Source organism: Narcine bancroftii, chromosome 9 (assembly GCF_036971445.1).
Source record: "Narcine bancroftii isolate sNarBan1 chromosome 9, sNarBan1.hap1, whole genome shotgun sequence".
NCBI lineage: Eukaryota > Metazoa > Chordata > Chondrichthyes > Torpediniformes > Narcinidae > Narcine > Narcine bancroftii.
In genome coordinates this window covers 86,697,922-86,725,903 of record NC_091477.1, presented here as the reverse complement: position 1 = coordinate 86,725,903, position 27,982 = coordinate 86,697,922, and the positions used below count along the sequence as shown (strand labels likewise).

General features: G+C 40.7%; 2 protein-coding genes across 15 annotated transcripts in view; one reads left to right on the top strand and one right to left on the bottom strand.

Moving 5' to 3' along the window:
• sgpp2 (sphingosine-1-phosphate phosphatase 2) overlaps positions 1-13,322 on the bottom strand; it is a 40,280-nt gene extending 26,958 nt beyond the window's left edge. For 2 of the 6 annotated variants that reach the window (XM_069896703.1, XM_069896705.1), the window contains exon 1: positions 12,933-13,322. In XM_069896703.1, the coding sequence (XP_069752804.1) occupies positions 12,933-12,986 (54 nt within the window). In that variant the 5' untranslated portion in view covers positions 12,987-13,322. Of the gene's footprint in view, positions 1-818; positions 1,311-12,932 lie in introns of those variants that run through there. The other 4 variants (XM_069896700.1, XM_069896702.1, XM_069896706.1 and 1 more) reach the window with 3 other exon arrangements.
• The window catches only part of LOC138742394 (RING finger protein 228), a 30,004-nt gene continuing 13,736 nt past the window's right edge, over positions 11,715-27,982 (top strand). For 2 of the 9 annotated variants that reach the window (XM_069896708.1, XM_069896707.1), the window contains exons 1-3: positions 11,715-13,501; positions 13,774-14,058; positions 27,298-27,372. In XM_069896708.1, coding sequence (XP_069752809.1) covers positions 11,912-12,676 — 765 coding nt within the window. In that variant the 5' untranslated portion in view covers positions 11,715-11,911 and the 3' untranslated portion in view covers positions 12,677-13,501; positions 13,774-14,058; positions 27,298-27,372. Of the gene's footprint in view, positions 13,502-13,773; positions 14,059-15,531; positions 15,800-18,976; positions 19,312-27,297; positions 27,373-27,982 lie in introns of those variants that run through there. The other 7 variants (XM_069896709.1, XR_011344133.1, XR_011344131.1 and 4 more) reach the window with 7 other exon arrangements.

The window sequence follows — 27,982 nt, the reverse complement described above, 5'->3', positions numbered from 1 at the left end:
CATCACAACAGAGAGTGTGGAAGAGAGAGAATGCTGACATAATGAGGTCAGGTTGGGAGGGTAGGATCGGAGCCAGTGAGGGATTGGTGGACATGGGAGAAGTAAAGGATGCCAGATCCCTCACTGACCCCAGTCCTACACCTCCCATTCTCATTATTACCTGCATTTCCTCTTTTCCACACTCTCAATCCTGATGAAGGGTTCTGGCAACAGCATTGACCTTTTTTTCCCCCCTTCCACTGATGGTGATCAACCTGCTGTGTTCCTCCAGGTGATTGTGTGTTGCTTTGACTGAATTGAAGTTGGCCCCTTAATAATCAGATATTCTGGCCTACTGCCATCAAATCAATAAAAAATGTTATTTGCAATATACATTATGCACAATAAATACAAAATTTCATGATTTCTTTTTGAAAGTGAGCTTAATCTAGATTCATTTGGACCTCATTCCCGTATGATTCATCTTTCTCGAAGTGACCTGCAGTGTAAGCGCCCAGGTGTGAATAATCGCGTGAGCTGCTTTGCCACAGGGACTTGTTATTTTTCTCTCTGGCTCTGATCAGTGGTTATCGACTCCTCGCGTAACGTGCTTACTTCTTCGTCTCGTTAGACCTGACTGACTGGAATGTGCGGTTCTTTCGGCTAAAAGAATGCCGAGAAACGCCTTGGTGGAAATAATAATTGGGGCAAAGTCCAAAGAAATCATTCTAAAGCAGTCAGGGAAAGGCAACTCCTCAAAGAGAAGTATTTAGGATAACTAGAAATATCAATTATTGATTAAAAGAATCTGAAATCGATAGAGTAACCCTATTTCTCACCTTTAATGCGGATCCATTCAGCCCAGGACCCTCCTGCCTCTGCGATCCCCTCGCCTTGTGCCACCCGTGCCCATTAATGCATGGACTTGTCGGGGTGGCACCTTCTTTCTCCACGGATCCCTGACTCGCAGCTTCTCTGTCGCAAGGCTTGTTGGAGCTGGTGGGTGCTCCGTCTTCAGCCCGGAGAAATAAACCACAACACCTCTGGAAGCTGGCCACGAGGCGAGGATCTTGCAGTGATTGGAGGAAGGAACCCATCGTTGTTTTCTCCCCCCCCCCCTCCACACACACACACACACCCCTCGTCTCTTTCAAATTCAGCTCCGGGAAATCAGTGGAGACGTTGACATGGATCTCTCACTTGTGGGGATGCCTTCAACTCACGCAGAGAGAGAGAGAGAGAGAGAGACTCCGCCGAGACGAGCCTTGCGCAAACGGAGAAAGCAACAGGGAACTTTCATTTGGCTCTACTCCAGCCCTATTGTCCACAGATTTGGGCAACGACTCACAGCGGTTATTCTGTCCAACCCCCACACTTGCATTGATACCCCCGACGGTTTCTGGCGGAATCTTTAATAAAAATGGATTTGGGTTGGTAAGGTGGGGGGGGAATCACCTAAATGTGTCCTTCGCCACCTTGGGGAATAGTGGAGGGAAATAGCATCGTCGCCTTTAAGGGAAAGGTCGATTTCTGCACAAGGGGCGAAGGTCGCCCTGATGTGAAGTCATTTGTAAGGGGAGATGTTAAGAGTCTAACATGAACATCTTCATTAAATTATATCAGGTCCTGGGAAGGGTTTGCGATCTCAGTTATAGGCTTCCTTTCCATGCCCTTCTGGGGATTTCCAAATTTTCTGTAATTCTGTTTAAATTAATCATGATATTGGACGGAAAGCACTATTTTATGTTCTAATATCTCATAATTCGTGAATGTGGTGAAATAAATGTTGATTGATTTGCTTGGAAATTACATGAACAAAAGGTGGGTGGGGGGAGCCTTTTCTCCTGCCATAGCAATAACTATCAAGATTTATCCCCGTGGACATCATTAGCCCTCCCTCTGCTAAAGATGAACAGAAAATATACCTTGTCCCAAGTGTAGAGCGAGTCGAAGAACTAAAGACTTGTTGATCCAAACCAAGGATTTTATTAACTAAAAGACTGGAACTTATCACATGTAGGTCGACCAGTCCAGAATGACCTGGTCTGGCTAGGAGCAATCCTTTAAGACCTGCCAGTAGGTGTGGCTACACTCTCAGCCAATCACAGTCATCCTACACTACAATCTGTACATATACACATTGGTGATGGAATCTGTGCTATCACACCAAGCTATTTTCTTTTGCTTGTGAAATTAAGTGTTTCAAAATAGAAAAAATGCCCAGTATGTTCATTGTATTATTTTCAGCAAATATAAAAGAACTGGGTTTTTTTTAAAAAACAAAGCTTCCATGGAAAATTAAATAAACAACAACTTGCATTTATATCACACTTTTAACAGCTATTTTATTCAGAAGTCTTTTAAGACAAAAGATATTGATGAGGATAAAGATAATAATTTAACCATATTACAAAGCCTCATTGAAAAATTATAACATTTTGACATTTCAAGGACCTTGACCTCTCAAATCGAGAAAAAAAGCATTTCAGCTAGCACTGAAACTTCCGTTCTCCTCTCCTAGAAGGAAGAGAAGACCAGCAAAAATGGTGGAAGGAGTCCACTGTTCCCCAGACTATCTATCTACTACATCAATCAAATCCTGAAGATCCCACATTGACCACATTGCTATCTTTAATCAAACAAAACTAGAGTGGAAACGTCCTTTCTAACCCATTGCATTAGATGAATATTATTAGGGGGGTGTGGCAAGATGGTGTAGAGGGAAGACGTGTGGTTCCACTTTCCTCCAGTTAGACTTCTAAATACCTGAGTTTAAAACTTGTAAAAGTGGTTAAAAATAGTAACTACAGATTTTGGAATAGTGAAGGATTGAAATGGCTGCAAACGTGAAAAAATCAAAAGCTCAATTGCAAAAGAAACTACCTTACAAAAGTGTTGAAGAATTGAAGCCCACCTATCAAGTTGAAGCCACAGAGTCATCGACTGGAGCCCCCAAGCCTCAGAGGACTCCTGCTTGGTTAAGTATTTCGCTGGCGCCAATTGCGCATCTGCAAGATGGCGCCGGTTCAGTGATGAGCTTGGCCGGTTCAGACTCGCGCACCCGTTCGTCCAGACAAGCGGGTGGATCGGCTGAGTGAGGACAGACCCATGAGCCCGCAACATTGCCTAATGGTCCAGGGACGCTCAGTGTAGCGTCAGAAGACGCACCTGCATGGTCGGTGGTTCTGCCGGGCATGTACGGTGCATCGCGGGTCCATGAATTATTGGATAAGGTGTGGGCTGTGGGGGAGCCCGAGTGACGGCGGGCCGATGAGGTCGGCACACTGTCATCGGGTGTCCAAACTCGCAGCCGCACCGGAAGGGGACCTACTGCGTTTGAGGAAGAAGAGAGCTCAACTTTATTGGAATTTACCCAGGAAGAAATGGGGACTGACATCAGAGAAGGTAGGCCTCAAAGGGAGGTGATGGAACCTGGACTGGATTCTGTGTTTACAATCTTGGAAGGGATTGCTCATCAAATGGAAAAAAATGTCAATGCAGATGTCTACTCAGATGACTCAAGGATTTATGGAAGTGAAAACCAAAATGAATACTATGTATGAAGAAATAACTTTTATGAAGCAAGATATTACTGTAGTTAAAAGTGATGTTAGTAGATGCATAAAATCAGTGGATACCGTACAAAATAATTTTAAAAAGATTGAAGAAGCCTTTTTTGAATGTTAGAATCAAGTGGAGTGTAATAGAGAAAAAAATGGAAAAAGTGGAGGATTCTTTCGTCGATTGGGGGATTCAGAAGAAGGAATTATTGAAGAAGATTGATTAATTAGAAAATCAAAGTCGAAAAAATAATCTAAAAATAGTAGGTCTTCCAGAAGATATAGAAGGCTCTGATCCAGTAAAGTTTTTAAAGAAATGGATTTATGAAGCGTGGGGCAAAGAATTCTTTCCGGATGGTCTGGAGTTAGATCGAGCACACAGAGCATTCAGGAAGAAACCATTTCCAGGCCAATCACCACGAGCAATTCTGATTCACTCTTTGAAATATCAGGATAGAGAAATTATATTGCGAACAACGGTGCAGAAGGCATGGCAAAACCAGGATCCAATGATGGTTCAAAATAACAGGGTGTTTTTTTTAATGCAGATTTAAGTCAAGAAATTATTAGAAGGCACCGAGGATTTAATTCAGATAAAGAAGTATTGTGGCGAAAGGGATATAAATTTGCCTTTCGTTATCCGGCAGTATTGAAAGTTTTTAATGGGAATATTCAATCTCAATTTTTTGAAAATGATCATGATGCATTATTTTTTGTTAATTCATTGCCAGATTTACAAGGAAATGGATGATCACTACCATTGTCACTTCTTTGGCTTGGCTTCGCGGACGAAGATTTATGGAGGGGGTAAAGGTCCACGTCAGCTGCAGGCTCGTTTGTGGCTGACAAGTCCGATGCGGGACAGGCAGACACGGTTGCAGCGGCTGCAGGGGAAAATTGGTGGGTTGTGGTTGGGTGTTGGGTTTTTCCTCCTTTGCCTTTTGTCAGTGAGGTGGGCTCTGCGGTCTTCTTCAAAGGAGGTTGCTGCCCACCAAACTGTGAGGCGCCAAGATGCACGGTTTGAGGCGATATCAGCCCACTGGCGGTGGTCAATGTGGCAGGCACCAAGAGATTTCTTTAGGCAGTCCTTGTACCTTTTATTTGGTGCACCTCTGTCACGGTGGCCAGTGGAGAGCTCGCCATATAACACGATCTTGGGAAGGCGATGGTCCTCCATTCTGGAGACGTGACCCACCCAGCGCAGCTGGATCTTCAGCAGCGTGGACTCGATGCTGTCGACCTCTGCCATCTCGAGTACTTCGACGTTAGGGATGAAAGCGCTCCAATGGATGTTGAGGATGGAGCGGAGACAACGCTGGTGGAAGCGTTCTAGGAGCCGTAGGTGATGCCGGTAGAGGACCCATGATTCAGAGCCGAACAGGAGTGTGGGTATGACAACGGCTCTGTATACGCTTATCTTTGTGAGGTTTTTCAGTTGGTTGTTTTTCCAGACTCTTTTGTGTAGTCTTCCAAAGGCGCTATTTGCCTTGGTGAGTCTGTTGTCTATCTCGTTGTCGATCCTTGCATCTGATGAAATGGTGCAGCCGAGATAGGTAAACTGGTTGACCGTTTTGAGTTTTGTGTGCCCGATGGAGATGTGGGGGGTCTGGTAGTCATGGTGGGGAGCTGGCTGATTGTCACTTAAGAGGAGGGTAAATGGCAATGGAAATGGGAAGAATGGAAAACATGGAAAGAATGGGGAAAAAGTTGAATTGATGCAAAGTCTCTTGATATTGAGGACCCGGAACAATCACTGGGACTGGAATCACTGGGTTGACTGTTTTTGTCTAAGTACTTTGTGAAAGTCTGACTGGGGGGTTGGATGACACTGAGACATTTAGTCACCTGCCACTAGTGAGTTTTACCACATCCAGATTTTTAGGGGGATACTACTTTTTAGTAGTTTGTTTTGGGATTGTTTTGTTTTTGAGTTTTTATATAGGGGGGGATTAGAATATTAAGGGAATTAGACGGGAAGCATTATTTTATAGTAGTAGAATATATTATTAGATTAAGAAATGTCTAATTTGAATTTTGCAACTTTTAATGTCCAGGGTTTGAATAACCCAATTAAATGCAAATGAGTTTTGTCTTATATAAGAAAAATGAAAGCTGATAGCGCTTTCTTGCAAGAAACAAACTTGATCGAAAAAGAGCATTTGAAATTAAAGAGAGAGTGGGTTGGTCATGTGCTCTCTTCTTCTTTTAATTCTAAGGTGAGGGGTGTTACGATTTTAATTCATAAGAAATTATCGTTTGAATTAGAATCATTTGAGGGAAATGCTGGGAGGGTTTTGATGGTTAACTGTAAATTTTTGCTGAATCATGGACTTTGTTAAATATTTATCTACCTAATATAAATGATGAATGCTTCATGTCAGAGGCTTTTTTATTGTTAAATCAGGCCAATAATAATATTCTGGTTGGGGGAGATTTTAACTGTGTTTTGGATCCTTAATTGGATAGATCTCTGAAAAGTATGAGGAAATCACAGATGGCAATATAAATAGGAGCTTTGATGAAAGATCTGAATTTGGTTGATGTTTGGAGGAGAGTAAACAGGACAGAGAAAGACTTTTCTTTTTATTCATCTAGACATGATTCATTTTCTAGAATAGACTTTTTTTTTGGTTTTGGTGCATTTACAGGATAGAACACTACAGGTTGAATATAAAAGTCAGGTTATATTGGACCATTCTATCTTATTTTTCTCCTGTGTAAGTCCAGAAGTGGTGCAATCATCTTGTAGATGGAGATTCAATACAATGTTATTGAAGAAACCAGAGTTTATTACTTTTATTAAGGAGCAGATTACTATGTTTCTGGCTGAGAATGTCAATTCAGTACGTAGAAATTTTATACTGTGGGATGCTTTGAAAATTATTAGCTACACTACAAAAGTTAAAAAGCAATATGTGGCAGGAAGTTTAACATTGGAGAAACAAATTACTGAGTTGGAAAAGGAATTTCAGAAAGATGTTACAGAAGATTTAAAAAAAAGCTGTTTTAATGAAGTTGAAATTATGTTATAATACATTACAAACTTATCAGTATGAGCATTTAATTTATTGATCTAAGCAATGTTATTATAAATTGGGTGAGAGAGCTCATAAGGTTCTAGCATGGCAGTTAAAAACAGAACAGACATCCCAAAATATTAATGCTGTGAAAAAGAATTCAACAGTTACTTATAAACCTCAGGAAATTAATGACCAGTTTTATTCATTTTATCAGAAATTATATACTTCTGAGGGAAAGCAGGATGCTGGTTCTATTGAATCTTATTTATCTAAATTAAATTTACCTGTTTTAGGGGTGGAGGAGGTTAAAGAATTGGAAGCTCCATTCACAGATTTTGAGATTAAAGAGCTATACAGGAGATGCCGAATGGAAAGTCACCAGGAGATGATGGATTCTCAGTTGAATTCTATAAAGTATTTTATGAAGATTTATCTTCTGTATTTGGAGATGTATTGCAGCAAGTAACTGAGGAGCAGTTGTTACCAGAATCTTGTTCGAGTGCTATAATTACTGTGATTCCTAAAAAAGATAGGGACCTGTTGAAAGTGTCTTCGTATAGGCCTATTTCCTTATTAAACGTAGATTATAAAATTATAGCGAAGGTGTTAGCGAATAGACTTGCCAAATATTTACCTCAGTTGATACATACAGATGAAACAGGTTTTATTAAAAATAGAAATGTGTCTGATAATATCCTCAGATTGATAACATTGGTCAATGCATTTAGACAGCAACCCAACCACCCAATCAATGGTGGTTGTGCTGGATGCAGAAAAAGCCTTTGATAGGGTTAAGTGGAATTTTTTATTTAAGGTGTTAGAGAAGTTTAATTTTGGCCCTTATTTCATTGGTTGGGTTAAAGCTTTATATTCAAATCCAATTGCTACGGTGGTGACAAATGGCCAAATTTCTTTACCATTTAAATTAATGCGATTGACTCGACAAGGTTGTCTATTGTCACCAGCCTTATTTGCATTGGCTATCGAACCATTAGCTCAGACAATATGACAGAATTATAAGATTAAAGGAATGAAAATTGTGGATGATGAATATAATTTGTTTGCAGATGATGTGTTGATATATTTGTCAGAACCAGAACAATCTTTGAAATATTTACAAGATTGTTTGTAAAAATTTGGGGAGTTGTCTGGATATAAAGTAAATTGGGATAAGAGTGAAATACTGCCAGTTGGGGCTGAAGATTATTTAGAATATAAAGGTATTATAAAATTAAAGAGGTCAGATAGAATTAAATATTTAGGTGTGGTAGTAAATGCAGATTATCAATCTTTATTTCAATTAAATCATGTTCCTTTATTAAAAAGGATTAAAATGGATTTGACTAAATGGAAAGATCTGTCGTTAACATTAATTGGTCGAGTAAATTGCATTAAAATGAATATTTTTCCTCAAATTCAATATTTGTTTCTGTCGATACCATGTTTTTTCAAAGGTTTTTTTTTAGGATCTGAATAGAGCAGTGCGGGAGTTTTATGGAAGGGAAAATTAGCACGAGTAGCTTTGCATAAACTTACATGGAAATATGCATTAGGTGGATTGCAGTTACCTCATTTTCAAAATTATTATGAAGCAGCTCAGTTGAAATTTGTTAGTAGATTGATGGATATGGGCCAACCTCCGAGTTGGGAAAAGGTGGAAATGGCTTGTATATCTGAAGTTGAGATACACCAGTTTATATTTAAGTAGAATGGGAATTTATTGCGGGAATGTAATATGCTGGTACTAAAACATTTGTTAAGGATATGGGTTAAACGAAATATGGTTTTAGGATCAAAGGGTAAATTATCAATCCAAACCCCATTATATCATAATCAACTTATTCCTTTTTCAATGTTTAATAATCATTTAAAGAGATGGAATTCTAAGGGTATTAAGATAGTTTAGGACTGTTTTGAAGAAGGCCAGTTTCTTTCCTTTAACTGACTGAGGGAGAAATTTAATATATCTGTAAACTCTTTATTTGTGTATTATCAACTTAGAGCTTTGATAAAAGATAATTATGGTAAAGAGATGTTGACTCACGTTGACAAAATTTGAGTCTTTGATTTCTTCTGTACCAAAGAAAGGTTATATTTTGGGTATGCACCAATTGTTACAAGATGCAATGGATTAAGCAGATTGGGAGAAATCTAGGCTTAAATGGGAAAGTGATTTAACTTATATTTTTCCCAAATATAATTGGGAGGCTATGTGCCGTGATAGTGTAACTAAAGTGACAAATGTACGATATGGAATGGTTAATTATAATTTTTTGCATCAGTTATATTTAACTCCAGGGAAATTAAAAATATATAGGTTTAGTAATTCGGATTCTTGTTTTAGATATGGATTTATGTATTGGAACTTTTTTACATGCTGTCTGGTCTTGTGTTGAAGTATAACCGTTTTGGGAAAGAATTAGATTGGTTTTGGAAAAATTATTTAACATTAAATTGCCATTGATTTTTTTGTTGGGATATATGGTTTCTTTGAAAGGACTAGGGTTGGATAAATTTCAAATTGCATTTGTACGTCTAGAGCTGTCTGTAGCACGAAAATGTGCAGCTAGTACTTGGAAAGATAATCTGGAGATTAACATAACACGCTTGCATAATGAATTGAGAACTTGTATTATTATGGAAAAAATTACATGTAATTTACATGATAATTATTTGTTGAAATGTGGTCTCCTTATTTGGAGTATATGAATTTGAAAATACTTTGAAATATTCTTTATATTAACTGTATTGTTTTTATATTTGGCTCCCCTTAAGGGAGCTGGCTGAAGGGGTGGGAGGGTGGGTGGGATTTTTTATATATAAAAATTTGTTCTTCACTTTTCTTTGTTATGTTTAACTGTATTTTGATTAAAGTCTTTAAATAAAGTTTTTTTTTTAAAAGAAGAACATGGTTAAATAACAATCCCCAGAATGTTAGCAAAGTAACGTGCTGTCATATAGGGTCATAGAGTTATATGGCACAAATTATGTTCTTTGGCCCAACTAATCCATGCTGATCAAGTTGGCCTTCTGGACTAGTCTGCATTTGATCCATTTCCTTCTCAGCCTTTTCTATCCATACATTAGTCCAAATGTTGTTGAATGTTAAAATTTTACCCAATTCTCCAGTTTCCTCTGGCAGATTGTAACACATGCAAACTACTGTCTAAGTGAAAAAAAAATTCACCTCAGATTGCCCCTCCCTTAAACTTCTGTTCTCTAGATTGGTCACAAAGTTTGGTTACAATAGTTTTAAGTAGTATCAGTAAGTTTACAAAGCAGGCAGAGAGGTTTATTGAGGCAACAGGAAATTCTAGTGGGAAATAACGGTGATTTGAAATGCAACAAACTCCTGGAAACACTCAGCAGATCACATACCATCCATGGAAAGAGAACTAAATGGTCTTGGACCAGAACAGTAACGCTGGTTCTCTTTCCACAAATTAATGACAAAGCCACTATTTACTGAAGATCCCTGAATGACTTTCCTTGAGAAGATGTTGGTGAATCATTTTTGTTGATGATTGCAGTTCTTCACAAGGTATGATTGAGTAAGGACTTCCAAAATTTAGACACCGTACTGATAAAAGAACAGCAATATATTTGTCATCAGATTAGTATGAGCTTTAAAGGGGAATCTCCAGATTAAGGTGTTTTGCTGCCCTTATCCTTTTTGGTGCTTAGAGGTTGCTCATTTGAACCTACTGTAGAGCAAATAATTGTGGTGCATTTTGAGAATGGTACATGTTGCAGACACGGAATGCTAGTAGTGGAGTGGGTATCTATTTAGAATTATAGATGGGTTTCTTACGATAGTCTTTGTCATTCTGTACTAACTGCACAGTAATTTACTGTAATTTAAGGTACTTAACAGTTTGGCACAACTTCTGACAGGAAGGATATCAGTAAGACTAAAAGAATGCAGAGAACATTTACTAGGATGTTGTCGGGTCTCCTGGAGCTGAGTGACAGGAAAAGATTAAACAGGTTAGGACTTTATTCCTTGGAGCGCAGAAGAATGAGAGGAGATAGAGGTTTACAAAATTATGAAGGGTATAGGCAAATTAAATGCAGTAGGCTCTTTCCACTTAGATTAGGAAAGATAAATACAAGAGGACATGGCTTTAGGGTGAGAGGTGAAAGGTTTAGGGGAAATTCTTCACTCAGAGAGTGGTGGCAGTGTGGAACAAGCTGCCATCTAACTTGGTAAATGTGGGCTCTATCTTAAGTTTTAAGAATAAATTGAATAGAAACATGGAGGGAAGAGGACTGGAAGGTTATGGAATACGTGCCGTTCAGTGGGACTAGTGGAATGTTGCTTTGGCACAGACTAGAAGGGCTGAATGGCCCGTTTCCTGTGCTGTAGTGTTCTATATATGTTCCTACAGCATTGGCTAAAATCGTGAACATCCCACAGACCCGTGATAGTCACTAATTTGGAACATGGGTCTATTCCCGGGGGGGGGGGGGGGTCACTCGTGAGCAATCTGCTATCAGCCTTCATCTTAACAGAAAATTCTTAAACATTACCCTCATAGTTGAGACTTCAGCTTCTTTACGATGGTTAATAGAAATGATGTCTAAATTTCTCTATTGCGAAGGCTAATAATGCCAACTGTGACAAAACTGAACTGTATCTATTGTGCTGTGATAAATATATCCTTTATATGTTCAATAACATAACGTAACCTGAGATATTAGATTCACAAAACAGCCAACATTCTCATATTACTGTTTTAGGGTATATGTAAGCTGAGATCAGAAAATGAAATCATTTGGTACTTTGACCGTGACTGCACACTGGCCAGTTGTCATTTAATACAGGACAGATCGGATACTAATTTCCAACCAAATAGCCTATTTTTTTTTAAAAACCCCCACTGTATATAATTATGAAATCCATTTCCTAGGCTCCCCTTGTTTACGTTTCTCTTGCTCTTCTACTTGGACACAGCGAGAATTATTTCAATGCCCTTGAGTTGCGTGAACGCAGAACTAACAAAGGAAGGTGATCTGGATTTTTTTTCTCCATCCCCTTCCTTTGCGAGTCTGAACGATTCAGGAATCTCGCATTGCAGCCGCCAGATTACATCATCACCCAACCACCCCCCACCCCCCCCCCTCCCCCGTCTTCGCGTCAAAGCCGAGTGGCTGGTTTTATTATGAAAAGGGACAGAACAAAATGCAGGGCTGTGCGAGCAGGATTGTCACGTATTAACACCCCAAAAAATGGGAGAGAGAAAAAAAAGGATCCAGTCCTAATGATGTGAGTGTTACGGTGCATGGTTTTACAAAGCAAGATTTGTGATTTGTTTCCTCTCGCCGTTCCCCCCACGCTTATTCTAAGATGTCATGGCAGAAGCGGAGGCAAGTCTACCGACAGCGGATGCAGCGGCTCCGTACGAGGAATACGAGTGCAAGATCTGCTACAATTACTTCGATCTTGAACGCCGGGCGCCCAAGATCCTGGAGTGCCTGCACACGTTTTGCGAGGAGTGTCTGACCACACTGCACGTCAGGGAGGAGCGGCCATGGAGAATCGCCTGCCCCGTTTGCCGGCACAGGACAGCAGTGCCTGACTACAGGATCCACAACCTGCCCAACAACACCAAGGTCACCGAGGCTTTCCCTCTCTACGTGGGGACCGACCCCCTGCCTCAGGACGCGCTGCCTCCGACGCCCCAGCTGCACCGATTCAACCAGCAGCGGCAGCATCCAGCGCAGCATCACCACCCACAGCAGGGGTCCAGCTCGGCACTGCCGCCCGAGATCGCAAGCCCCTCGGCGGCGACAAGCAGCCGCCCGTCCCCAGGACCCTCGGCGCCCTACGAGAGCTGCCAGAATTGCAAGAGGGCTGCCCTGACCGCGGGCTGTGTCTGCGTCGTCTTCTCCTTCCTCTCCATGGTGGTGCTGCTCTTCACCGGCCTGATCTTCGTCAACCACTACAACAGCTCGCCCTCGCCCGTCGGCCCCATCTGCCTGTCGGTGGCCAGCATCCTCGCCTTGTTCTCGGTGGTTGTCACATGGGTGATTTGCTGGCTCAAATATCGCCCCGACACCAACGCGCCAGGCAATAACAGGGCGCCCGCTTCCTCTGCACCCAGGAGAAACACTTAGCGGAGTTTTGCCACGAAATGACCCGTTGAGGAACAAAAGCCCGATCTTTTATCCAATGCGGCTGCATGAAGAAGCGATAGGAAACGACCCAGCAGCGGAATTCGTTCACTCAACACCTTTCCCCTTCACGCATCACACGTTAAACCTAAAATATTTAGAATGACTGATGTTTAGATAGTGATCGGAATGAGTAGCGCCGATCATGTAGATGTATCCCACTGGCTGGCCATGCTTATACTAATAATGGATTTCCTACCTGTGTTTTGTGTTGTCCATGTTCCAATTGTACCCTAAGTGAAATATCCATCATTAGATTTTGGTGATGAAAAAATATAATACATGTACAGTTAAAAATATATTGACCAACGTGGTTGTTTAAACTAAGTTGTGGGGCACCGTTTCCTAAACTGAAAACCACAGGATATTTGTGGATCTTGGCGGGGCTCAAGGTTATGGAATTAGTTCGCTCACAGTAAGACGATGTCGGAGAGAATGGCAGTATTTCTGTTCTCTCACTGCAGGCTAATCAGGACTAATGTTGCGAGGAAGACCCTTTCAAGTCTACACAATATTTCATAAGCTGTTGGACAGAAGTTTAATGGGCTTGAGTCAAATGTTGACTGTTGAAAAGGGGTTTTAAAAAAAATCTCCCAAACTGACATGGCCTTGATGCAGTCACCAGAATATGTCAATTACGTGGTATTGCAAGTCTGATTTGGATCTATTGTTACGCCTGCATCGTCGCAACACACTGTTCTTACAAGGGCAATAAATCTGTAAGGACACTAACCATCAGGAGCCTTAAACATGTACAGGGGTTAAAATGTAAATATATAAAACCATGGAGTTACTGAGAACAAAATAGAAGTTGAAATATACATTTGCTTCGGTCTTAATAAACCCAGATGCATTTAAATTACAAATAAAATGCAGAAACGAGTGCAGGAAATAATTTGTCATAAGCACTGAATCGATCTCAATCTTGAGTTTAAATTGCAGAAAAACGTATCTGGATGTTTAGAGCCAATTTACCAAGTAAGGGGTAATAACATTGCATTTAGAAGCTGTAATTTTCATTTCCACGTTGTGATTTTTAGAATGGTCTTGCGCGCAAACCTTGCTGAGTTTTTGGATGGAACCAAAAAGGATAAGAAAGCTGAAGCTCCAAAAAAATAACAAGGAATGACGCCATTTAAGAAACCATCTGAAAACTAATGTGAATCAATAATGCACAAAAATTAAAGCAAACGAGTGCCTGAATGCACACATGCGTGCCCTACCGGAGGCTGAAAGGAGGGTGACGAGAGCAAAACTAACAGGCTGGTGGATGCCTCCAGACCAAATGTTTCCAGCGTCTGAACTGTGGCCTTTGAAATGGTTTTGTAAGTACTGTGTAATTCATGCTGATCAAATCGCCTACTATGAGAATTAAGGCGAAGACAACGGATTTCCTGTTTCTGGGATTAAAAATATTATGTAATGGCTCAGGGAATTTACCCGAATTCCATGCAATTGGTGGTTGTGTGCAGACAATGTGCTAGGTTCTCAAATGGGTCTCTATCGAGTTTTCTTATTTAAACAAGGTCTCACATTGATGAACAATAGGATCACTGATTCTCCAATGACTATAGACGTGCACTCTTGCAGAACTTGTGCGTGTGTGTGAAAAAGCTAAGATATAATGGCCACATAGTCAAATTGTCTCAGAAACATTTAGATCAGGTATTAAAATCTGGTGCCCACGAGAGTGTCACAACAAAATAATCACCATCTTTAGGACATAAGGGAAAAATATTGAGAAGTTTCAAGTAGTATTTCCTACTATTTCCAGTGTCTTTTCAAAAATCACAGAAGTCTTAAAATTATACCCTGTTGTGGGATTCTATGATCTGTATGCTTAACCAATTGGTCCCAATATCATCAAATAAAAGTTTAAAATGATGGAATATGTTGTAAACACTCAGGGGTCAGGCAACATGTGTAATTTATGTGATGATTCTGTGGACCTAGTTGCCATAGATGGCTGCGGAGGTCTAATCATTTGGTACATTTAAGCTGAAGGCTCTTGATTAGGAAGGGAATCAAGGGTTACAAGGAGAATGCAGGACAATGGGGGTGAAAAAGATAGTAAATCAGTCAGGACAGAATGGCGGGCTAGACTCAATGGGACAAATGGCTTAATTCCGCTATGTCTGATAGTCTTATGGTAAAGTGAAAGAGAGCTAATGTTTCAGATCATAGACCTTGGACTTGAAACATTAGCATTGTTACACTTTATAATGGATCTGCCTTACCTGCTGATTGAAATAAAGCAGGACGTGGTGAAAACTGATTTCCAACGCCCGATGCGTTTTGATTTTTATTTGCAATAAATCGAAACACGCATCTCTGGCAGGATCTATGGGGAGTTGTTGCTTTAGGTCAAGGACTCTCATTAAAATTGATTAGGTGCCTGGCCTACTGAGTAATTTTTTTTCAGATTTCCAGGATCAGCAAAGTTTGATTTTCTTAAAATCAACACATTACTCACTTGAAATAGCAGTGTTTAATTGCCTGTGAATATGTCAAGGATTTTTAAGTCCAAAATCCTATTATTTCATTTTAAGACCAAAAATAGGTCTTGCGCACATCTGTGATTGGGAAATTCACAAATCATAATTAATCTTCCCAGATCTTAAACATTGGTGTCAAATGAAACATTCATTTTAACAACTTCAAGTGCATTAGATGTGAGTGATATTCATGCAAATTATTTTGTTCAGTATCTTAAATTTCTGTCATTGTGTCTCCAGGCTTTGCAATAATGGCACCATTGTTTTGTCAGTAGTTCACACCAATGAACTTAAAGTGATAGGCGCAAATGTTAGATATTAGCCAAAGCAATATCCCAGATACAAGGCGAATACAGAGGTTGAAACATTTATAATGCAGCTATATAAACAGACTAATTTTTCACAGTAGGTTGGTGAATCTTCATACATATAATGGAATAGAATTACTTTGCTAAGGATCGAGTCTGCAAGAGGCCAAGCCTTGCAGTAGGTTGGTGAATCTTCATACATATAATGGAATAGAATTACTTTGCTAAGGATCGAGTCTGCAAGAGGCCAAGCCTTGCAGTAGGTTGGTGAATCTTCATACATATAATGGAATAGAATTACTTTGCTAAGGATCGAGTCTGCAAGAGGCCAAACTTTATAAGAATAAATGGTATGATTCAGAACAAGAGTTCTTGCACAAGGTTGTGCCATCTCTAAATCATTGATTTCAACAGGAAAACGGCTTCCAGTTAAAATGTTGACATAGTTATTGGTACAAGATGAGTATGCAGATTACACATGCTAAATGTTTTCAATTTCTAAGTACAAATGTCAAGCACATAATTGGAGTCAACATAAATTCAAACTTATGGTTTGAATTCTAAACACACCTAGATGGATTTGTACTTGGGTTTCCCTCTTTTGATTACAAGAACATGGGATCAATTTTGCTTTGACTATCTTTTAAGTTAGCCAAAAATCACTGAAACATTGCAGGCCATGGTAAGGCCAACAGAGGGCAAAAAAAAGTATTGCTGGATGGTTTCATTACACTCCTAATACTTACGGAAAAATAAAATTTCAAAAAAATTTGAATTATAAAAGCAAGAGTTAATACAAGTTGTTTAACTGGGGGAAAGGGTTATTGTTTGATGTAAAACGGATGCATTCATAATAACTCGTAATCTTACCCGTATCTTCAAAACAAGCACATTTGGGATGCTTCTTGTGCTGCACATGCCCAATGTAAATTGTATTTTATTCTCCTCCTCCCCAACTACAAGGAAAATAAATGCAAGTAAGCAAAAGCATTAAAACTATTTATCTCAACTTTCTTATCCATGGCTGGCATGACCTTTAAAAGAATGTGCAACCATAACACATTTCCAACTGGTCTATAAAAATTCCCAAGCAAATGTATCTTATGATGTTTCACATCGAAAACCAATGATCTATATCCATTAGCTAAAAGATTTCTAATACTTTAGAGAATTAAACTAAAAGCTGAAGAATTGCTTTGGGATTTGATGAGGAAGTTTAAAGTCTGCCTTGGGTCCTGGGTAGGGGATGGTGTGGTTGGAGGGTTCAGAATATTTAATGCTTTCAGTCAATAGATTCAGGAGAATCAGCACTCAGTTAAAAAGGCTTTTTTATTTATAAAAAAATGTTAATTGATTCTATTCTTTCTTAGATATGGAATATTGGCTTTTATGGCAAAATAATTTAAGAAGACAGCACAGAATTTTTATTTGTCAAGACGTGTGATTTGTACCATAAATACAATTACATTAAGCAGACATTTCCTGCAAACAATCTGCCATATTTGAAAGTATTATTTCTGTAATACACAGTCCAGAATAATTTGAACATTCTGTCTCAGGAATAACTTACATTCTGTCTTTGAATATTTCTAACTTTTGAAACTGACACCCTATTTAAAATAGCACAAACCCCAAATATCATTGTTAACTGAACTTCATAATCAATTGGATGAGATCCATATGTCAACATATTGTGCTGTGTTAATTTTCATGAACTTAAAGACACACAAAATACTGCAGATGCTGGAATCTGGGAGAAAATACATTCTGCTGGAAAATCTCAGTGGTTTAAGCAGCATTCAGTGGTAGGAAATAGACCAGTTGATGTTTCAGGCTGGAATTCTTTGTGAAGTTTTTTTTAAAAACTTCAAGGACTTGAATCTTGGAGAACTATGTATTCTGCTTGACTAAAGCTTCTCTTTGGTCTAAACCAATGAGAATTTTGTAAGGAAGCAAAACCATTTTTGCACCGAATCTCCTTTTATTCAAATCTGAGGAGAACTGGCTTTTTCAGTTTATGATATCAAATCCAGATTCTGTGTTCCTCAGAATCCCGAGTGGGTCCAGGACACAAGCACGGTTATACAAGAATTCAATTAGTAATAGAAGTCAGTAAACTAGTTTAAAAATTAGTGCCAAAAAAGATGCCTTTAGATTAATTTAATGTGAAAAACAGTCAATAGTGGGAATACCTAGTGAATCCAGCAGCATTTGTGAAGAACAAAACAATTAGCATTCTGATGAAATATTGTTAACTTGTAAAACTACTGTAACATTGTTTCTTTCTCCATAGATTTTACTTGAGCTGGTTGCACTTTTTTGTTTTATTGACAATTAATGTTCAGGTTTTCATTAGAACTGGGAAGAGGTGAGGGAAATGATCAAGTTTACGTTATTACAGAAGTGGAGGTGGGTGTGGGGGGGGGCAAGAGCAGAAGAAAGAATAAAAATGAAAGCCTTTGGGTGGAAAATTACATTGGTGAGATTAATTTACATTAAATGAAAAAGAGGAACATGCTGCGAGACAAAAGTAGGTAGTAATGGAGAAGTAAAGAAACAAGAGAGCTAGAGGGTGTGTAAATGGGGACTGCAACGTCATTGTCTGAAATTATTGAGCCAGTGTTCAGTTGAGTAAGTGGAATCAAAGGATAAAGTATTGTTCATTAGACTTGTGTTGTAGAAGGTGATGGGTAGAGAAGATTGTGGTGGAAATGCAAAGAGTTCTGGAAGCTTGGGGTCAAGAGTTACAGACTGAATGGTAGTGTTCTGCCATTTTGTGTTTGGTGTCTCAAAGCAGGAGATCTACAGTCTGGACAACAACTGGAATATGTTAAATTGAAAAAATGTATAGCTAAATCATTCTTTCAATATGAGTGTTTGCAGCCACTAGGTGAGTGGAAGGGAGGAGGTAAAGGGGGAGAGGCTACTTCTACTCTGCTCACAGAAAGGAAGCAAGCAGCATAAAGCAAGCAAGATTTTGGGAGAAAGGCAGAGGTATAGAACTCAACTGAATAGCTCTTTCCAAGAGAAACACCAGATCTGCAGATGCTTGAGTCTTGAGTGAACAAAGAACTTGGAAAGAATCGATGCATCTGATAACATTGACGGATAGAAATGGTCAGTCAACTTTTCAGATCAGGACCCTTTTATCAAGATTTATTTAAAAAGTCCTGACTCGAAACGTTGTCTGACCATTTCGATGCTTGGATACTGCCTGACTACTGTGTCACTCCAGATTCTCATTGTTAGTGAATTGACCTAGGCATAGTAGGCGGAGTTTCCCCATTCTGTGCTCAAAGCTTCAATTGATGCATTTTATTAATTTGCCATTTTGATAAGTTTTAACTTCCTGTGCCTGCTGGTACACAACATCGACCATTTTTGGAATTTGACCCTTATAAAGCTCTACAAATTTTATTTTTCATATGTTGTGCTCTCAGTGCTTCTTTCTGCAGAGCTAGATTTCTTCAGCCATTACCTTGCTGTGGAGGTGTCGAAGTCATGCAAGGACATGGGGCAGTTCAGACAGCTGGATGAAGGAGAAAAAAAAACACCTGGAATTAGAGGAAAGAGTGAAGGAAATATCAAATGACGATGACAAATAAGTATTTTTCTGTTTTATAGGAGATTGTATGAATTTTCCTCGGACATATGCTGGGTTCTTGCACTGCTTGGTAAACTCTCTCCAGCTCAGTCAAACTCTGGTCCCCCTGGTCCATGCAGATGTTCTCAGTTCCTACATCCTGATGATACCAGCTTTAAAATCAGACTTACCAAAAAGGGTTTTCATTTTAATTTCTCCCCCTCCCCCCCAATATTTTGGGTCAGAGACTCGACTCCAGGAAGGAGCATGGTTTTCCTTTTAACTCATGAACTTAATGTGCAATAAAGTACCAGGAAATACTTAAAGTGGTATGTGAGAGGAAACAAAAAGGTTGAGAACCACTGTTTTAGAGCTAGGCTATGAGTGGTTCTCTGGAAAATGGATTACTACAGCTCAGGACTTTTTTCCAGCATGGACATGGGATTGAAGGGCTTGTTTTATGCATGTTCAATATCCTTCTAATTTCCTGCTGCATAGAGTGTGTCTTTTTTGAAGTCAGGTGTTCACATTCTAAAGATATGGTTGACCCACTAGAATGCAAACAGTTGGTCACCATCAACTTGTTCACCTCTGAGAGAAGGAGCAATATGCTAAATATTCACAGATGTCCTTCACTAACCTACCTCCAGTGTAAAACACCTTCCCCTGACAATAAGGTTCAATGACAAGATCTTCAAAATTGGATTACATTTGAGCCATCTCTCAGCATCAGCACCAATGATGTCTGCAACGATCCTCCAAATCTTCTTGTGAAATGAGCATCCTCTGCCAGACCCATTGTGAGAGCACAAACCAAATTGTGGATTCCCAGCAGTGATAATATGATAACAAGCAGCAATGAAAATTTAAATTCAACAACCATTTTAAAAAAAAAATCCCACTCCAACTCGGTTTGCTGTATCCATCCTACCACTGTTTGATTTCCTTAAAAGGCATTATTGCAATTATCAAAATTAGATTCTATTTGTCAATGCTCTAGTCAAACTTCTATCTGATCTCTATCCTTCTGTTGCCTTTGACAACCTTCCTCATTATCCACAACACAATTTTTTATGACATCTCAAACTTACTTATATTACATTCACCCAAGTCATGAATATATAGCACAAACAGCAAAGGTCCCAGAACCAAGCCCTGTGGCCCATCACTAAGGTTTCCAGTCGATAATATATTTCCATCACTAAGCCAATTTAACAGTTTGCCTTGGATCACATGGGTTTTAACCTTCTGGACCTTGACAAATAATTACTGATCCACATAGAAAAGTCTACCAACCTCCCTTTTTCTTGGTCATCTCCAGTAAAAAAAAAAAATCAAATTACAACCCTCAAACTCGCCTCCTGACCTCACTAAACTCATATTGCTATCTCTAACAGATATTCCATTTTGTGATGTTACAAGGTCCTGCAGGACATTTGGGAAGGAGAATTCTTTGCTGAAGTTGGCCAGTTCAGTAATATTTGACTGGCTGCTGAATCTTTCCTGAGCATTACTCTTCTAACCATTTCCCTGGGTGCTATTGTTTGAAGCTCCACCCTGCTAGTGGCAAATCACCCATCTAAAACAAGCTAAGGAAGCTTTGGTGTAGATATGCTCTATGGGGGAAGGAGCATGGCCACATTCTTCCTGCTAATTCACATTCTGATCTATCTCACCATTAACAGGATTAGCAAGAAGAGAATCTATTCCAGTGGTGGAAAAGTTGGAAAGTGCCAGCCATCTAACGACCTCAGTAATGCAGTGAGAGAATTGATCCAATGAAATTCTTGGTCATTGGAATTGATTCCACTGATCTAATCTCCACCTGATTGAAAACTCAGGTCAATACTCAGGCAGATATGGCTGACAGCAAGTTGGATAACCTAGCCAATTCTATTATACCCAAGGTCCATTAACTAATCAATGCATCTTCAGCTATCAGAAACAAACTTGAGTATGACATCTGAAACATTTTTGCTTCTGCTAACACTCAGCTATTTTGATTATACTTCCTCCATCCCACCTACTGTAAAGAGCATATTCTAGTTTTTTTTTTAAATTTTAAATTTTTTTTAGTTCCTCCATCTCCATTGCATTTTCTTTGACGACAAGCTGTTCTGCAGAGAGTACCTTTGAAATGTTCACCTTTCTCCTGACACATGATTTACCCTCATGGACAAACCCACTGACCACATGCATCTATTTCCTTCTCCTGTTCTAAATCCCTCTCATATTGGGCAGAGTAAAAAGCAGTGCTCTCCCAGTCCTTCCACTCCACCAGCAACTGCATCCAAAGAATCATCTTCTCAATTTTCTCCAGCTCCAAGAAAGATTCTATTACCCAAAACATCTTTCTTTCTCTCCTTTACAGCATATTGGAGGAACCACTCCATTCATGATTGAAGTGCCAGTTGATGAAGTAGACAAAGACGATGTGGTCAAACAATAATCATGGCTTTTATCAGCAGAAACTCATGGTACAATAATGAAAGACAATAGGTGCATACCCAGTTATACCCAATGGGAGTGTCCTTAACAGTAGAGATAATGCACAGCCAATGTTAGTACAGCAAGGCTCGCCAGAGGGGAGACAGGCAGCTTGGCAGACATTCGCCACAGTCTCCCCCCGGCAGAAGAAGGGTTAAAATCAAAAGGACAGCTGCTAGGAAAGACTGAAGCAAGCAATACATGGATACCATGTTTGGCATTGAGAATACTCTAACAGCCAAAATACACCAGTATCTAGCAACCAATCGAAATATAATGAGATGTTTTATGAATATGTCAGCCTATCAGGTTGTTTACGAATTCTGGTGCTTCTTCTCAAAACAGGTGGCTCCTTTGCAACCTTGGGAACTGGTACAGTTCCTGGGTCTGTAGTGTGGGAAGGACTGACTTCTGGACCCGCTCCAGAATGGCCAGCGTGAGGCAGTGGAGCCTCAGCATGGCCATCTAAAAGCTTACTAGGGGTCACAGGCTGGGGGGGGGGGGGGGGGGGTGAACCCAATCTCTTAGGCTCACTCCGAGTTGGGGTGTGAGGAAGGGGGCGAACCAGGCGAGGCCAGTTCTCTTAGGGGTACAGTGTCAGTACTCCCGTCTGGGAATTTAACATGAGCCTAGTTGTGGTTGGTATGCAGTAGCTGAACTGGTTGGACTAGGGGGTCTATTTTACGCGCCAGAGGATGGCTCTTCAGCAGCACGGTTCCAGGCTCAGATAAAGAGGCTGGCCAGTCCATCACAGTTCCTGATTTCCTTGGAAAGGTGAACATACATTCATGAGGTGTTTGATTTGTTGCAATACACAATAATGACCGAATAGAATGTAGCACCTCAGACAGCACCTCCTGCCACCGGGTAACAGGGTAACCGTGTGTTTTTAAAGCAAGATTAACAGTCTTCCAGACTGTAGCATTAGCCCTTTCAACCTGCCCATCGCCCTGCGGGTTGTAACTTGTGGTACTGCTGGTGGCAATCCCCTTCTGTAGCAGGGCACGCCGCAGTTCAGCGCTCATGAATGCTGAGTCCCTATCGGTATGAATGTAATTGGGAAAACCAAAAATGCTGAAACTTCTGTCAAGTGACTTAATGACAGACACCGACAAGATGTCAGGGCATCGCAAAGGGAAACCTGGAATATTTGTCAATTACAGTAAGGAAATATACATTTTTGTTGTTGGAAGGTAATGGTCCTTTAAAATCTAAGCTAATCCTCTCAAAAGGTTGGGTTGCCTTGATGAGAGAGGCCTCCGGAGCCTTGAAGTATTGCAGTTTGCATTCTGTGCAAATGGGACAGTTTTTAGTCAGTTTCCTGACTTCTACCAGAGTAAGACTTCCAGGCCAAAATGTTTGGCCTGGAAGTCAGCCTGAAGAAAACTGAGGTCCTCCATCAGCCAGCTCCCCACCATGACTACCAGCCCCCCCACATCTCCATCGAGCACACAAAACTCAAAACGGTCAACCAGTTTACCTATCTCAGCTGCACCATTTCATCAGATGCAAGGATCGACAATGAGATAGACAACAGACTCGCCAAGGCAAATAGCGCCTTTGGAAGACTACACAAAAGAGTCTGGAAAAACAACCAACTGAAAAACCTCACAAAGATAAGCGTATACAGAGCCGTTGTCATACCCACACTCCTGTTCGGCTCCGAATCACGGGTCCTCTACCGGCACCACCTACGGCTCCTAGAACGCTTCCACCAGCGTTGTCTCCGCTCCATCCTCAACATCCATTGGAGCGCTTACACCCCTAACGTCGAAGTACTCGAGATGGCAGAGGTCGACAGCATCGAGTCCACGCTGCTGAAGATCCAGCTGCGCTGGGTGGATCACGTCTCCAGAATGGAGGACCATCGCCTTCCCAAGATCGTGTTATATGGCGAGCTCTCCACTGGCCACCGTGACAGAGGTGCACCAAAGAAAAGGTACAAGGACTGCCTAAAGAAATCTCTTGGTGCCTGCCACATTGACCACCGCCAGTGGGCTGATAACACCTCAAACCGTGCATCTTGGCGCCTCACAGTTTGGCGGGCAGCAACCTCCTTTGAAGAAGACCGCAGAGCCCACCTCACTGACAAAAGGCAAAGGAGGAAAAACCCAACACCCAACCCCAACCAACCAATTTTCCCTTGCAACCGCTGCAATCGTGTCTGCCTGTCCCGCATCGGACTTGTCAGCCACAAACGAGCCTGCAGCTGACGTGGACTTTTTACCCCCTCCATAAATCTTCGTCCGCGAAGCCAAGCCAAAGAAGAAGACCAGAGTAAGGAAGATTGTTAGCCCTTATGTAGTGGAAGAATCTTGTGACTCCTGGGTGGCGCAGTCTGCTATGGATCTCTTTTAGCCCCTCCAGCTGAGCACCAGCAGCAGATCGTGACAATGTGTCAGAGGGATCATTTAACCTGCCTGGTCTGTACTGGATCTCGTAATTATAAGTTGAGAGTTCAATTCTCCAGCGTGCCATCTTATTGTTCTTGATTTTATTTTTGTGTTTAGTACTGAACATGTAGGCTACAGATTTCTAATCAGTGACAAGAGTAAATTTTTTGCCAGCTAGAAAGTGTCTCCAGTAGCGAACAGCTTCAATAATAGCCTGAGCTTCTTTTTCAATGGCAGGATGTTTAAGTTCAGGTCCGTGTAAAGTGCGGGAGAAGAATGCCACAGGTCTGCCCTTTTGATTAAGGGTTCCTGCCAAGGCACAATCTGAGGTATCAGTTTCCACTTGGAATGGGACATCCTCGTGAATAGACGAGAGTGCAGCTTTGGCAATATCAACTTTAATTCTCTCAAAAGCCTTCAAGGCCATTGGAGAGAGAGGAAAAGATTTAGTGTCAAACAGAAGGCGTGCCTTCGTGGCGTAGTCCCGAACCCATTTGCAGTAGTAGGAAAAGAATTCCATACACCTTTTAAGGGCTTTTGCGAATCTGGGGGTGGTAAGTTCTTAAGGGGGGGGCCATTCTTTCTGGGTTGGGGCGGATTTTACCCTTGCGGACAATGTAGCCCAGAATGGGTAGCTCTGTCACATTGAACACACATTTGCCCTCTTTAAATGTAAGGTTGAGTTCTTTAGCTGTTGCTAAAAATTTCTTTAAGTTGTTGTCGTGCTCAGCCTGTATTTTCCCACAGATAGTGACATTATCCAGATAGGGAAACGTACCCTGTAACTCATACGTCCTAACAAATTATCCATTTCCCTCTGAAACATGGACACACCATTAGTGATCCCAAAAGGTACCCTTTTAAACTGGTATAACCCCCCCCCCCCCCCCATCAGCCTCAAAAGCTGTATAGGACCATTCCCTTTTCTTAATGGAGATTTGGTGGTAATCTGCTTTGAGGACGATAGTTGAGTATACTTTGTATTGTGTTATCTGATTAATCATTTCACTGATGCGTGGCAGGGGGTAGGCATCCAGGTTCGTGTAACGGTTGATTATCTGGCTGTAGTCAATAGCCAGTCGTCTCAGTGTGATTTTTCATGACTTCCACTTGGGCCCGCCACTGACTCTTACTAGGTTCAATTACTCCCTCTTTAAGCAGTCTCTGGGTCTCCGCTTTGATAAATTCACGATCCTATTTGCTGTAAGAACGGCTCTTAGTGGCAATCGGCTGACACTCAAGGGATAAATCACTGAAAAGGGAAAGAGCTTTGATCTTTAATGCAGACAGACTGCAGTAACTAGTGCGGGGGGATGGTAAGTGTGGGTAGTGGCCCACCGAAATTTAACACTACACTGTTCATCTGAGATTGAATATCTAACCCCAGTAACACAGGGGCGCAGAGCTTCAGCATAATAAAGAGCCACACATCAGCCAGGAAATGTCCCTGCGAATTTAAAGTAACTTTACATTTGTCGTACAGTTTTTGTAAGTTCACTACAAGCCATCGATATCTTTCGGTTTGCTGGATATCTCCGCAAATTTAAGGCTCTGGCAATTCTCTCGTGGATGTAACTGTCAGTACTTCCCTGAGTCTATTAGACAATCAAGAGCCTCACCATTCACCTCCCCCTTCATAGTCAAACATTCTAGTCCATAACATTCCCCAAGCTTTACAGTCAATTGAGCTATCACAGGGGATCTCACCTTGCCGTCACTTGAAGTCGATTCAGCCTGCTTGTCTGAAGATTCCCCCTTTTCACAGTTGTCTTCCATTCCTGCTGCTCCAGGACACATTTTCTTGGTGCTTCTCCTCTTCTTCTTATCAGTGGGAGTAATTTTCGCCCCTCATGCTTTAGCGAAGTGGCCGAGTTTCCCACAATAGCTGCAGGTAGCAAGTTGAGCCGAGCACTTCTGTCTGGAGTGCCAGCTCTTATCACAGAAGTAGCATTTTTCAGGAGTTTGCCCTTTTCTTTCCTTTGGGGTTCCAACACTCCTGGATGTTTCCTTTTTGCTTTCTAGCATTTCACTGGACTGCATGGCACTTCTCAGTGTTTTAGCTAGAGTGACTGCCCAGTCGTAGGTTAAGGGATCAGTCTCCAGCAGCCTCTGTCGGATGTAACTGGAGTCAATCCCATTGACAAAAGCATCCAGCTTCAAGGCATTGTGGTGTTGTTGCACATTGACTGCCCTGACATCACATTCGTTTGTCAGCGAGTCAAGGGCTAGTACATAGGCAACATCACTTTCCCTGGGTTTCTGGCATCTAGTCAGCAACTGGTGTCGAGCAAGCACCACATTCCGTGGCCCTGCATAGTAAGCAGTCAGATGCTCCTGGGATATAGCCAGAGTGGTAGCTCCTTGTATTATGGTGAAAGGGACCTCACCCAACAGAGAGTTCAGGTGGCCCCACTGTATCACCTCATCGACCACGTTATTTTGAGCCATGTAGTAATCAAAACAAGCAATCCAGTGGTTGAAAATTTCTCAGGCCCTTGGGGAAGACTGGTTGATTATCAGCCACTCTGGCTTGAATACTGCATCCATTTCTGCTAATAAAATTGAAGTGCCAGTTGATGAAGTAGACAAAGACGAGGTGGTCAAACAATAATCATGGCTTTTATTAGCAGAAACTCATGGTACAATAATGAAAGACAATAGGTGCATACACAGTTATACCCAAGGGGAGTGTCCTTAACAGTAGAGATAGTGCACAGCCAATGTTAGTACAGCAAGGCTCGCCAGAGGGGAGACAGGCAGCTTGGCAGACATTCGCCACAATGACCTCTTGGCCACACTTCCTACCCCACCAACTGCTCTGTCTTCCATTACAACTGTCGGGGACGAGATACCAGTCATTTCACTTCTTCCCTCCTCACTATCTCGGGACCTGAATAATCCTCCCATATTAAACAACAATTTAATTTTATTCTCCTTCCAATCCAAAATAGTGTTCTCAGTGTTCGCAATAAAGACTTCCCTGCAATGATAAACCAAACACAAACTGGGTGGTAATTTTGTGAAGACCAAAATTCACTCCACAGGAGTGTCTTTGAACTTCCAGTCACCTGTCAACTTGATTCATCATCCCATTTCCATTGTCTCCTTTCTGTATCAACCTGCATTTTTTAAAATAAGGCCATATACAAGTTTGATAAACAATAGTTTAAACAGACAAAGAAGTTTAGAGTGCTTGTCACTGCACCTATTAGCCCTAGCAGAGACGTTCCCTTTGTTCTGTACATTCCACACCTTCTCTTTCCAACTGAAAACTAATTTGTTTCTCTCTTTCCTATAGGATCGTGGGCCTGAAATATTCTGCAGATGCCATTTTTATTTCTGCCTTTATAGAAAATATTAATGAAAATAATAGGTAATTTGTTTGAAACCAATTTCTGACAGAACTTTTGGCCATCTGCCTTAATGAATGCTTGTACACTTGTGCTAATTTTTATTTGATAATACTCCAGTGAAATGCCTTAAAGATGGTATTGTGTTAAAGCTGCCATGAAAATAAGTAATTGCTATATTTTCACCTGAATTTAGTAACTTCCACCAATTTCTGGGACACAAAGTTTAACCAATTAGATTTTGAAACAGGACGTATCAACTGGTACAGTTTTTTTTTATATATAATAAATGGATTCAATTCCATACAAGACAAATTACAATAGATATGGAATTTCTTTGGTACTAGAGGTTATGGCACTGGCCTGAAGCAAAGTCATTGATATGACTTTGATCTCCCTCTATATAGATGCAGCCTGACCATCTGAGTATTTCCAGAATTTTCTGTTTTTATTGTAAGCACAGTTAACTTTAATGAATTTGCAGTCCTGCTAATCAAAGTAATCAGAATAATGATCATATGGGTTTCAGTTACTTATTTTGAAATATTTGTGAAGCTTTTACTTATTTATTTACGCAATATCAAACTCCTTTTAAGGTATACATGTTTGGCTCCTGCAACATTCCTTTCTCAG